This window comes from Salvelinus alpinus, chromosome 11 (genome assembly GCF_045679555.1).
Source record: "Salvelinus alpinus chromosome 11, SLU_Salpinus.1, whole genome shotgun sequence".
NCBI lineage: Eukaryota > Metazoa > Chordata > Actinopteri > Salmoniformes > Salmonidae > Salvelinus > Salvelinus alpinus.
Genome location: NC_092096.1, coordinates 46,759,203 through 46,772,724, shown reverse-complemented (window position 1 = coordinate 46,772,724; position 13,522 = coordinate 46,759,203). Strand labels below are relative to the sequence as shown.

The window sequence follows — 13,522 nt, the reverse complement described above, 5'->3', positions numbered from 1 at the left end:
TCCCGGACATTTCTGGGGGGAATGCCCTCACCCGCCGATACAACAGGTCCCAGACGTGCTCAATGGATTGAGATCCGGGCTCTTCGCTGGCCATGTGCGAACACTGACATTCTGTCTTGCAAGAAATCACACACAGAACAAGCAATATAGCTGGTGGCATTGTCATGTTGGAGGGTCATGTCAGGATGAGCCTGCAGGAAGGGTACCACATGAGGGAGGAGGATGTCTTCCCTGCAACACACAGCGATGGGATTGCCTGCAATCCAAGCTCAGTCCGATGATGCTGTGACATACCGCCCCAGATCATGACGGACCCTCCACCTCCAAATCGATCCCGCTCCAGAGTACAGGCCTCGGTGTAATGCTCATTCCTTCGACAATAAATGCAAATCCGACCATCACCCCTGGTGAGACAAAACTGCGACGCGTCAGTGAAGAACACTTTTTGCCAATCCTGTCTGGTCCAGCGACGGTGGGTTTGTGCCCATAGGCGACGTTGTTGCCGGTGATGTCTGGTGAGGACTTGCCTTACAACAGGCCTACAAGCCCTCAGTCCAGCCTCTCTCAGCCTATTGCGGACAGTCTGAGCACTGATGGAGGGATTGTGCGTTCCTGGTGTAACTCGGGCAGTTGTTGTTGCCATCCTGTACCTGTCCTGCAGTTGTGATGCAGTTGCAGGTGTTACACGTGGTCTGCCACTGCGAGGACGATCAGCTGTCTGTCCTGTCTCCCTGTAGCGCTGTCTTAGGCGTCTCACAGTACAGACATTGCAATTTATTGCCATGGCCACATAAGCAGTCCTCATGCCTCCTTGTAGCATGCCTAAGGCATGTTCACGCAGATGAGCAGGGATCCTGGGCATCTTTCTTTTGGTGTTTTTCAGAGTCAGTAGAAAGGCCTCTTTAGTGTCCTAAGTTTTCATAACTGTGACCTTAATTGCCTACCGTCTGTAATCTGTTAGTGTCTTAACGACCGTTCCACAAATGCATGTTATTTAACTGTTTATAATTCATTGAACAAGCATGGGAAACAGTGTTTAAACCCTTTACAATGTAGATCTGTGAAGTTATTTGGATTTTTACGAATTATCTTTTAAAGACATGGTCCTGAAAAAGGGACGTTTCTTTTTTTGCTGAGTTTATTTTTTATCCCTTTTGCAAGTCTGATTTTCCACATACAGTGGGGAGAACAAGTATTTGATACACTGCCGATTTTGCAGGTTTTCCTACTTACAAAGCATGTAGAGGTCTGTAATTTTTATCATAGGTACACTTCAACTGTGAGAGATGGAATCTAAAACAAAAATTCATAAAATCACATTGTATGATTTTTAAGTAATTAATTTGCATTTTATTGCATGACATAAGTATTTGATACATCAGAAAAGCAGAACTTAATATTTGGTACAGAAACCTTTGTTTGCAATTACAGAGATCATACGTTTCCTGTAATTCTTGACCAGGTTTGCACACACTGCAGCAGGGATTTTGGCCCACTCCTCCATACAGACCTTCTCCAGATCCTTCAGGTTTCGGAGCTGTTGCTGGGCAATACGGACTTTCAACTCCCTCCAAAGATTTTCTATTGGGTTCAGGTCTGGAGACTGGCTAGGCCACTCCAGGACCTTGAGATGCTTCTTACGGAGCCACTCCTTAGTTGCCCTGGCTGTGTGTTTCGGGTCGTTGTCATGCTGGAAGACCCAGCCACGACCCATCTTCAATGCTCTTACTGAGGGAAGGAGGTTGTTGGCCAAGATCTCGCGATACATGGCCCCATCCATCCTCCCCTCAAAATGGTGCAGTCGTCCTGTCCCCTTTGCAGAAAAGCATCCCCAAAGAATGATGTTTCCACCTCCATGCTTCACGGTTGGGATGGTGTTCTTGGGGTTGTACTCATCCTTCTTCTACCTCCAAACACGGCGAGGGGAGTTTAGACCAAAAAGCTCTATTTTTGTCTCATCAGACCACATGACCTTCTCCCATTCCTCCTCTGGATCATCCAGATGGTCATTGGCAAACTTCAGACGGGCCTGGACATGCGCTGGCTTGAGCAGGGGGACCTTGCGTGCGCTGCAGGATTTTAATCCATGACGGCGTAGTGTGTTACTAATGGTTTTCTTTGAGACTGTGGTCCCAGCTCTCTTCAGGTCATTGACCAGGTCCTGCCGTGTAGTTCTTGGCTGATCCCTCACCTTCCTCATGATCATTGATGCCCCACGAGGTGCGATCTTGCATGGAGCCCCAGACCGAGGGTGATTGACCATCATCTTGAACTTCTTCCATTTTCTAATAATTGCGCCAACAGTTGTTGCCTTCTCACCAAGCTGCTTGCCTATTGTCCTGTAGCCCATCCCAGCCTTGTGCAGGTCTACAATTTTACCCCTGATGTCCTTACACAGCTCTCTGGTCTTGGTCATTGTGGAGAGGTTGGAGTCTGTTTGATTGAGTGTGTGGACAGGTGTCTTTTATACAGGTAACGAGTTCAAACAGGTGCAGTTAATACAGGTAATGAGTGGAGAACAGGAGGGCTTCTTAAAGAAAAACTAACAGGTCTGTGAGAGCCGGAATTCTTACTGGTTGGTAGGTGATCAAATACTTATGTCATGCAATAAAATGCAAATTAATTACTTAAAAATCATACAATGTGATTTTCTGGATTTTGGTTTTAGATTCCATCTCTCACAGTTGAAGTGTACCTATGATAAAAATTACAGACCTCTACATGCTTTGTAAGTAGGAAAACCTGCAGAATCAGCAGTGTATCAAATACTTGTTCTCCCCACTGTATATTGCCTAGGATTGTCTGGGAATGGTGTAGTACATAACGCGTTTTAGTATACTGTATTGTTAGCTCTATTTTAGTAAATGGAACCAACAGGGACTATTTTGGAAACTCCTCTCCTTCACTTGAATGGATTTCTCCTTGCTGTCGCCCTCCCCCTCTACTTAAATTGTATTGTTTTCTCTGGAGTTTACATGTAGAGAACACACAGTGCTGACTATCAGCCAAAAAACAGAGAGCGGCCGACTTACACCCTTGTTGTACTAAGATGTTTCCCTAAATTAAAATACATGCTAATCAGTTTCACTTTATTTCCTAAACTGAATGAATATTGAATTGGGCCCCAACCTTCTGCTCTGCCAGGAGTTTCCTGTAGCCGCTGGCTCCCAGGGTGAGCAGGGTGATGAGCACATCTAGGGAGGGTGAGGCTGATGCGCGACCTGGAAACGGAGGGAAGTCAGTGTCATACTAAAGGGGACAGACAAACACTTTCGAATCTGAATCCTTCCTAGGATTGTATCGATATCGGTATCAATATCAATTCCTCTCAACGATTTGGTTCCTTAATGGTTCCAATTCATACAATAATTTAAATATAAGCTCATTATTATGGCTTTGAATGGTTAAAATCTAACTCCAATTCAGGGAGAACTTAATTATAGCTAAATGGAAGGAATGTGCTCAAGTCTATATTCTTGCATAAACAGAAAAAGGGTGCTTGAAGTTAACAGTCGATCACAAAGAAAAAAAAGAGGATAAGCACTCACTTGATATAGTTGGAAATGGAAGTCTGTTTCTTTATTCTACTCTCATCTTTTAGGCAACATAACCTACTACAACACATACTAGCCACATGCAGATCTTTATTATAGCCTAGCACAAGCATACCTGATTTCATGACATGTTGATTATTTTAAAAACTGGTGAGTTACTTCTGGGCTGGAATACAATACTGCACAACAAGTAGCTCCCCAGGATTGGAGTTGGATCGAGACCGTGAGCTCCCAAAATTAATGAACTTTCAATATTCCAGAGCGGAAATAGAATTTGTCACCAACATCAGACAGACGTATATAATACACACACAGAAATACAACCACTGATGGCTGGCAGAACAATTACACTACATGAGCCTCACATGATAACAAACGAGTAACTCATCCAGATAATGGCAACTTTACACAAAAAGGTTGCAGCCCTGGTTCAAACGCATATGGCCCTTAGGAATCTTAAACAGCACTAACCTGGATACATTCTGCTGATCTCCTGAATGAAAGACTCATCGAAACCAGCAATTATGGCACCACCTACTGGAACCATGAAGTTTTTGTCCAGGCTTTGTACAAAGGCATCGATTCTTCCAACACGAGCCCCCTAATGAGATTATAGAAATAACCAAACTTTGCTATGTATAAAAATAATATACAGTGCATTTGGAAAGTATTCAAACCCCATCCTTTTTTCCAATTTTTTTTACATTACAGCCTTATTCTAAAATGTATTACATAATTTGATTCCCTCAGTAATCTACACACAATACCCCATCATGACAAAGCAAAAACAGTTTTTTATTTATTTATGCAAAGTATTCAGACCCTTTGTCATGTGACTCGAAATTGAGCTCAGGTGTATACTGTTTCCATTGATCATCCTTAAGATGTTCTTGGAGTCCACCTGTGGTAAATTCAAGTGATTGGACATGATTTGGAAAGGCACACACCTGTCTATATAAGGTCCCACGGTTGACAGTTCATGTCAAAGCAAAAACCAAGCCATGAGGTCAAAGTAATTGTCTGTAGAGCTCCGAGACAGGATTGTGTGGAGGCACAGATCTGGGGAAGGGTACCCAAAAAATTCTGCAGCATTGAAGGTCCCTAAGCAAACAGTCAAGACAACACAGCAGTGGCTTCGGGACAAGTGTCTGAATGTATGTCTCTGATGCTCCAGACACTCAACTAGTCTAAAGGAAAGTTGTATTGCTTCTTTAAATCAGAACAACAGTTTCCAGCTGTGCTAACATAATTGCAAAAGGGTTTTCTAATAATCAATTAGCCTTTTAAAATGATAAACTTGGATTAGCTAACACAACGTGCCATTGGAACACAGGAGTGACAGTTGCTAATAATGGGCCTCTGTACGCCTATTCCGTTAAAAGAAATCTGCCGTTTCCAGCTACAATAGTCATTTACAACATTAATGTTGACGCTGTATTTCAGATTAATTTGGTGTTATTTTAATGGACAAAATGTTTTACTTTTCTTTCAAAAACAAGGACATTTCTAAGTGACCCCAAACTTTTGGGACGGGGTGGCAAGTAGCCTTGTGGTTAGAGCATTGGGCCAGTAACCGAAAGGTTGCTAGATCGAAACCCCGAGCTGACAAGAAAAAAAATCTGTCGTTCTGCCCCTGAACAAGGCAGTTAACCCACTGTTCCTAGGCCGTCATTGTAAATAAGAATTTGTTCTTAACTGACTTGCCTAGTTAAATAAAGGTTACATTTTTAAAAAAACAGCAGTGTATGTAAATGTGATATCAGTTTTTTATTCTTCATCAATGCGAAGAAAAAAATATTTAAAAAATGTTTAACATTTGCAAAAATTTCTCAAAATGTCAATTTGGGAGATTGTGTAGAGTAAGGCTGTAACGTAACAAATGTTGAAAAAAATCAAGGGGTCTGAATACTTTCCGAATATATATATTTTTTTTGGGGGGTGGGGGGGTTTATGAGTTGGTACCTGCTGAATAAGGTGCATACACTTGGATGACTGCACTCCATAAGCATTGTTGACAATATGGGGGATATCATATTTGGCAGACATAGTGGCTAGCTCCTCCAATCTGCAACAGAGAAAAGTCATCAAATAATGCCCTCGTACTCTTGACCTAACATACACTGGAGTAATGTAGAAGTATGTTTGTCAATAATGTCATGAATTAGATATAATAAACAACATGCAGATTACACAAATAACATTTGTTTCCAGTTATACCATTTATTGTAGCACATGATAATTGGACATGCACATCTGCCTTTCACAGCTCTACTGAACCGTGATTGGATGGCTTGAGGACAAGGCATACCTGTCGGGAACACGTGGGGCAAAGCAAGAAGTAGTGGAGTGGACGCAAAGGATGTTCTCTGCTCCCAGTTCTTGCACCTTACGTTCCACAGCTTCCATATCTGTTCTCAGCTCATCACCCTCCAAAATGTTCTCAACCACCACTGGTTCAAACCCTGTCCATGGTTACAAGGAGCAAGAGAGTTGTCAATGTTGGGGTTGGACAAGAGTTGCCTCATGGTGAACTACACTGGGGCAGTGCAAAAACAGTAGGTTTTTAGCTGCCACAGTGGATGCATAAATTGAGCAAGAGGAGCAAGATACTTGATCAAGCGTTCACAGGCGTGAGCTGTGAGTAGGGTTGCAAAGGGTCGGAAACTTTCCGAAAATTTTCCATGGGAAGTTAAGCCCGGGAACTTTGCTTAAATTCATCAAAAAAGTTTGCTTATAATAGTGAACCTTTTTAGTGGGATATACATAAGGCAATTCTAAGTCTTGCGGCATATTTTGGTTAAACTATCACCAAGTCAATGGAATTGCAACCCTCTGCATGCACAGTACATTCTTCCATCACATGTACAGCTGATTCTCAAGATCTTGCACACTAATGAGACGCTATTGAGTTCACACTACTACACTGTCTGAGCCAAGGACTACATACTTACATACTTTCTGGTTTTGATTACAATACTGGGTGGGGTGAATATATTGTATATGACATACATGATTTTTTGTTAACTAGTATATACTAGCCTACAGTAATGTGTGTTTAAATCATTTCTAACTTGTTAACAATTTCTGCTAGTTCGTTTTTGCTACCATGTGGGTTTTTAGCTTGCTTGAGCCTGCTAACTGAGGAGTGTTAATTCACCTGCTTCCATACATGTTTCATTTTAAAACATTTATAAAACAAAGGAAATCTAACTGCTTAACTGTTAAACTGTACATGGAATTGTATTTGGGGTTTTTTACTCATTTTTTCCAATTTTTTACAGGAAAATGTCATGGGCACTATCTGATGTGTGGAAACATTTCACTGCAGCTAATGTAGAATGAAAAGCTGTGTACATTTGCAAATACTGTGCCAAATCATATGTGAAGAAAGCAACAAAGATGCAAAATCATCTGGCCAAGTGCATAAAGTTCCCTCAGCGCTCACAACAAGCAACCTCTGACAAAAGTCCCTCTACTTCTACTCGAGGTGAAAATGATGAATCAGACACCTTATCGATAGCAACAGCTCATGGTCCTCCTGGAATCATATGTTTTTTTGACTCAATGGAAGAACATAGTCAGAGAAATGCTGATGAATGTCTTGCTCGGGCTGTGATTGCAACTGGTTCACCTCTGATGCTCACAGGCAATGTGTATTAGAAGAGATTTCTGAATGTTCTTCGCCCAGCATACACCCCTCCAACCAGACATGCTTTATCTACTCATTTGCTGGATGCAGAGTTCAACAGAGTTCAAGTGAAGGTCAAGCAAATCATAGAGAAAGCAGACTGTATTGCAATCATCTCTGATGAGTGGTCAAATGTTTGTGGGCAAGGAATAATTAACTACATCATCTCCACCCCTCAACCAGTATTCTACAAGAGCACAGACACAAGGGACAACAGACACATCGGTCTCTACATTGCAGATGAGCTGAAGGCCGTCATCAATGACCTTGGACCACAGAAGGTATTTGCACTGGTGACAGACAATGCTGCGAACATGAAGGCTGCTTGGTCTAATGTGGAGGAGTCCTACCCTCACATCACACCCATTGGCTGTGTTGCTCATGCATTGAATCTGCTCCTCAAGGACATCATGGCACTGAAAACAATGGATACACTACAAGAGAGCCAAGGAAATGGTTAGGTATGTGAAGGGTCATCAAGTTACAGTAGCAATCTACCTCAACAAGCAAAGTGAGAAGAATAAGAGCACCACATTGAAGCTGCCCAGCAACACCCGTTGGGATGGTGTTGTAATCATGTTTGACATTTTTTTCCCGTTGGGATGGTGTTGTAATCACGTTTGACATGTCTCCTGGAGGGGAAGGAGTCGCTCCAAGAAATGACCATATCACAGTCGGTCAATATGTACAGCCCCATTAAGAGGATCCTCCTGGATGATGTATTGTGGGAGAGAGTGGTAAGCAGCCTGAAACTCTTGAAACCTATAGCAGTAGCCATTGCACGGATTGAGGGAGACAATGCCATCCTGTCTGATGTTCAGACTCTGCTTCTGAATGTAAGAGAAGAAATCCATACTGCCCTGCCCACTTCACTATTGCTCCAAGCAGAGGAAACTGCAGTTCTGAAATACATCAAAAAGCGTGAAGACTTCTGCCTGAAGCCCATACACAACGCAGTGTACATGTTGGACCCCAAGTATGCTGGCAAGAGCATCCTGTCTGGTGCAGAGATCAACAAGGTCTATGGTGTCATCACTACCGTGTCTCGCCACCTTGGCCTGGATGAGGGCAAGGTTCTTGGCAGTCTGGCGAAGTACACTTCCAAGCAAGGGCTTTGGGATGGAGATGCAATATGGCAGTCGTGCCAACATCTCATCAGCCACCTGGTGGAAGGGACTTTGTGTATCTGAGGCTCTTTCCCATGTTGCCTCCATCATCCTCCAATTCCCACCAACATCAGTTGCCTCAGAGCGCAACTAGTCCATGTTTGGAAACACACACACCAAAGCACACAACAGGCTGACCAATACAAGGGTTGAAAAATTGGTGCCCACCCGGGCAAATTTGAGGCTTTTTGAGCCTGACAAGGAGCCATCCTCAACAAGGTTAGAAAATGACAGTGAAGATGAGGCCTCAGAGTCTGATGTTCAAGAAGTGGACATTGAGGTGGTCCAGGGAGAAGACATGGAAGCCTGAGAGGAAGACAACCAAAGCTTTAGTTTCTAGACTATCATTTTACAGCTTTATGTTGAAAATGTTTTTGGGAGATGAGATGGATCATTGGGGATCATTCAATATTCCCTTTCTTTTGTTGTTCAGTGAAATTATCCCATGTGAAGAGTCAACTTTTATTTATATTGGAAGGATTTAATAATTCGCAATTATGTCTACTTATAAGGTAAAAGGTTTATGTTTCTGTCTCCATATGATATGGTAAATATATCCAATGCAAAAAACATCTACATTTAAATGGTATTAATATTAATTTGCATATATTTCCATTAATAACCCATATATTCCCATTAATTCCCATATATTCCCACGGAAAGTTTCCACCTCTGAATATTTCCCAAAATGTGCAACCCTAGCCGTGAGACTTATTCTTGAAAAAAGAAACCAAGAGTAATTTTGTGCTGAGCAGGGCGAGCCTCTCATTGACCCATGCTGCTCATGCCCAGGTTTCATTGTAATTAATGGGAGCATGTCACACTCTGCAAAAGTTAGACCCTACGCGTCAAGCAGCTCTTAGAAAAGAGAAGTCATTTTTTCAAACCCAACTGAACTGATAGGTAAATCTATTGCAAGAATAACAAATCAGAGCATGAATGTAGAGTACAATAAACTGTTGATGGATAGTTTTAAGAGCAGAACATACTTTTATGTTAATGTTAGTGCCTAACCTGCAGTGATCATGGCTTTGAAACAGGACTTCTGGTCAATGCGGGGCCAGATGATGTAGCGCCCCTTTGGTCTCTTGTGGCGAAGTGTTAGGAAGCACAGTGTCAGGCTCATCCCTGTTGCCATTGGAACTACGAAACAACTGGCCACACTTCGCACACCTGCAAACACACACAATTAAGTGATAATGCCTGAGAAGCCGGTGTTGAGGATATATTGGCATGGATTATTTTTGTTGGCCGCCAAACCGTGCCAATATATCCTCCAAACACTGGCTTTGAGGGCATTATTACTTTAATACAACAGGTCTCCAACATATTCAAACAATGATTGACATAACATTATTTTGATGAATTTATTGATACTATTTCATACGTCCACAAGATATAGTCCTGACACAAATCTAGGGTTGCTACCCATGCCGGCTGGTTGTTCGTTCTAGTAGGTTACCAGAGACGAGACAGCCGTTAAGCAACCCAGTCATTCGTTCTAAATTTTCCGTTGCCATGATGGCTGACAACGTTCTTATCCCTTGCTTGCTAGCTAGCCAACTTTGGCTATGACAGTCACGTCAAACAAAACAGCCAGAACAACAGCAAAGGTGCTGCATTCACGTTTAAACGGTTTTCTATAGATTTTTTGGGGATACCTCCATAACAATGAGCTAATGTGAGATTTTGCCTGGCATAGAATATTTGCTCTCTTAGATCGAGGGAAAGATGAACGGACCAACGCACAGGGAGATCCTTGATGAAAACCTGCTCCGGACATCAGAATGGGACAAAATTCACCTTCCAACAGGACAATGACCCTAAGCACACAGCCACAATAATGCATGAGTGGCTTCGGGACAAGTCTCTGAATGTCCTTCAGTGGCCCAACCAGAGCCCGGACATCTCTGGAGACCTGAAAATAGCTGTGCAGTGACGCTCCCCATCCAACCTGACAGAGCTTGAGAGGATCTTTATTTTATTTAACTGAGGATATGCCGAGAATGTGAAAAACTCCCCAAATAAAGCTGTGCCAAGCTTGTAGCGTCATACCCAAGAAGACTTGAGGCTGTAATCGCTACCAAAGTTGCTTCCACAAAGTAATGTGTAAAGGTTCTGAATACTGTTTTTGCTTTGTCATTATGGGTGGTATGGTGTCTAAATTGATGAGGGGGAAAAAACGATATCATCCATTTTAGAATAAGGCTGTAACGTAACATAATGTGGAAAAAGTCAAGGGGTCTGAATACTTTCCGAATGCACTGTAGGTGCAGATAAAATAAAATATTCTATAGATATTTCAAATCGATACTGCAATTTTATTGCGATTTGATGTTCCAAACATATTGATCTGTATATGTCTGCTGCAGCAAGTCATGGAAATAAAAGTGCTGAAAACATGTTTGCTCACTACTTAAAAAGAAGATGGAGAACAAGCTATAGGACGCTAAAGAGGCCTTTCTACTGACTCTGAAAAACACATTTAACACCAAAAGAGAGATGCCCAGGTTCCCTGCTTATCTGCGTGAACATGCCTTAGGCATGCTGTAAAGATGCATGAGGACTGCAGATGTGGCCAGGGCAATAAATTGCAATGTCCGTACTGTGAGACGCCTAAGACAGCGCTACAGGGAGACAGGATGGACATCTGATCGTCCTCGCAGTGGCAGACCACGTGTAACAACACCTGCACAGGATCGGTACATCCGAACATGACACCTGCAGAACAGGTACAAGATGGCAACAACAACTGCCCGAGTTACACCAGGTACGCACAATCCCTCCATCAGTGCTCAGACTGTCCCCAATAGGCTGAGAGAGGCTGGACTGAGGGCTTGTAGGCCTGTTGTAAGGCAGGTCCTCACCAGACATCACTGGCAACAACGTTGCCTATGGGCACAAACCCACCATCGCTGGACCAGATAGGACTGGCAAAAAGTGCTCTTCACTGACGAGTCACGGCTTTGTCTCACCAGGGGTGATGGTCGGATTTGCGTTTATCGTCGAAGGAATGAGCGTTACACCAAGGCCTGTACTCTGGAGCGGGATTGATTTGGAGGTGGAGGGTCCGTCATGGTCTGGGGCGGTGTGTCACAGCATCATCGGACTGAGCTTGTTGTCATTGCAGGCAATCTCAGCGCTGTGTGTTATAGGGAAGACATCCTCCTCCCTCAAGTGGTATCCTTATCGCAGGCTCATCCTGACATGACCCTCCAGCATGACAATGCCACCAGCCATACTGCTTGTTCTGTGCGTGATTTCCTGCAAGACAGGAATGTCAGTGTTCTGCCATGGCCAGCAAAGAGCCTGGATCTCAATCCCATTGAGCACGTCTGGGACCTGTTGGATCAGAGGGTGAGGGCTAGGGCCATTTCCCCCAGAAATGTCCGGGAGCTTGCAGGTGCCTTGGTGGAAGAGTGGGGCAACATCTCACAGCAAGAACTAGCAAATCTGGTGCAGTCCATGAGGAGATGCACTGCAGTACTTAATGCAGCTGGTGGCCACACCAGATACTGACTGTTACTTTTGAACTCCCCCTTTGTTCAGGGACACGTTATTCAATTTCTGTTAGTCACATGTCTGTGGATCTTGTTCAGTTTATGTCTCAGTTGCTTAATCTTGTTATGTTCATACAAATGTTTACACATGTTAAGTCTGCTGAAAATAAACACAGTTGACAGTGCCGAGTTTATAATAATCATACTATTAAAAAATAAATAAACAAATAGATACTTGGGAGTGAAAGTATCGATATAATATTGTCTACAATAATATTGTGATATGTTGGCTTACTATCGATTTCCCCCCACCCATCAATTTATCAGTAGGCTGAATGGAAACTTAGTTACACACCTGAAAGTTTTAAAATGTCCAGCACAACTGAATTAGTCAGCTTGTTCAGCAGACTGGAACCTGTAGCCTTGGGTTGAATTGCAGCAATGTCACCAGATCGTCCTATCCCATGGATTAACCTGTGTAAAGCAATAAACACAGATCTCATGATCTGACATGTATGACAAAACTGAAGGCTACTTGGAATTTAGCAAAGCTAAAGTAAATTTGTCTATTTTGAAAATGCTACAAGTAACAGCTGATAACCTGTAATGTCGTCGGGCCACCAGACTAGAGGCCACTCTGCCCTCCCTCTCGCCAACGCCACAATTTCCCAAGAAGTTGTTGCTGTCCATCACAGCCAGTTCATTCAGGAAGAGTTCTATTGTGCTCTCGCTCCATCCCTCCTCAGGACATTTGCCCTATAAGGTACAGTGAGGATACGCAACAAGGTACATGCTTCAGCCACAACACCTGAATTATGTAGGCTAAATAGAACTGTATACAAATGTATGTGTAGTATCCATCTAAGTTATGGTTGTTGTGCACTCCATCTCCATTCACATCATGGATGTTATCATTAGTCCAAACTGTTGCGTTATGCAATAAAAATGAGTTGGAAGTAAACAGAACGAAGCGGGGAGGGACCTACCTGAATTTGTCCAATACTAGTAGTGCCATCGAACATTCAAGCTGCTGTACATACTATGGAGCTCTAGTCTAGAGGACCCAGTTAAATAGTGTTTGAGAAGATTTTTAAACACTCTACATTTTTGGACAAATAGGTGTAATTGTTGCAATAGCTTGTGAGTGGACAACATATACTATCATCCTAAATTGACATGTTAGATTTTCTTTTTAAGATTATTTTACATTGCGCTAATTTCCCTAACGTGGACAGTTTGTGTTACTACCTTATGCAAGCTTGCATTTGTACCACATGAATTGAGTGGAATTACACATCCTTTTAACCTCAGATTGAGGATGTTAATATAAAAAGTTTATAGTCATCAAGATGATACTAAATCGATTGCTTTAAACAGATTCATATATTTAGTTTGGTACCGTTTATTTTATTATACGCGCATGTCCATCTAACCTAAATGGCAAATTCAAATCAGGTACACAAACAAATACACAGATGACAGTGAAGCTATTACTCAAATGAAAGCCAACCCCATGCCACTATGTAGAACTACCTGTAAGGTGATGATTCGTTGACATTATCCAGTCAATAAAAAGTGTTTGGTTTCCTTTTTCGCATTGGCCATCTACTATAT

At 42.6% G+C, this 13,522-nt stretch overlaps 1 protein-coding gene across 1 annotated transcript in view; it reads right to left on the bottom strand.

Annotated features, from left to right (window-relative positions):
* The window catches only part of sepsecs (Sep (O-phosphoserine) tRNA:Sec (selenocysteine) tRNA synthase), a 40,366-nt gene that overhangs the window by 23,330 nt on the left and 3,514 nt on the right, over positions 1 to 13,522 (bottom strand). Inside the window, exons 3-9 of the mRNA XM_071333261.1 lie at positions 12,510 to 12,664; positions 12,264 to 12,382; positions 9,423 to 9,581; positions 5,863 to 6,016; positions 5,517 to 5,619; positions 4,026 to 4,155; positions 3,130 to 3,221 (exon numbers count right to left, since the gene is read on the bottom strand). Of these exons, the coding sequence (XP_071189362.1) occupies positions 3,130 to 3,221; positions 4,026 to 4,155; positions 5,517 to 5,619; positions 5,863 to 6,016; positions 9,423 to 9,581; positions 12,264 to 12,382; positions 12,510 to 12,664 (912 nt within the window). The remainder of the gene's footprint in view (positions 1 to 3,129; positions 3,222 to 4,025; positions 4,156 to 5,516; positions 5,620 to 5,862; positions 6,017 to 9,422; positions 9,582 to 12,263; positions 12,383 to 12,509; positions 12,665 to 13,522) is intronic.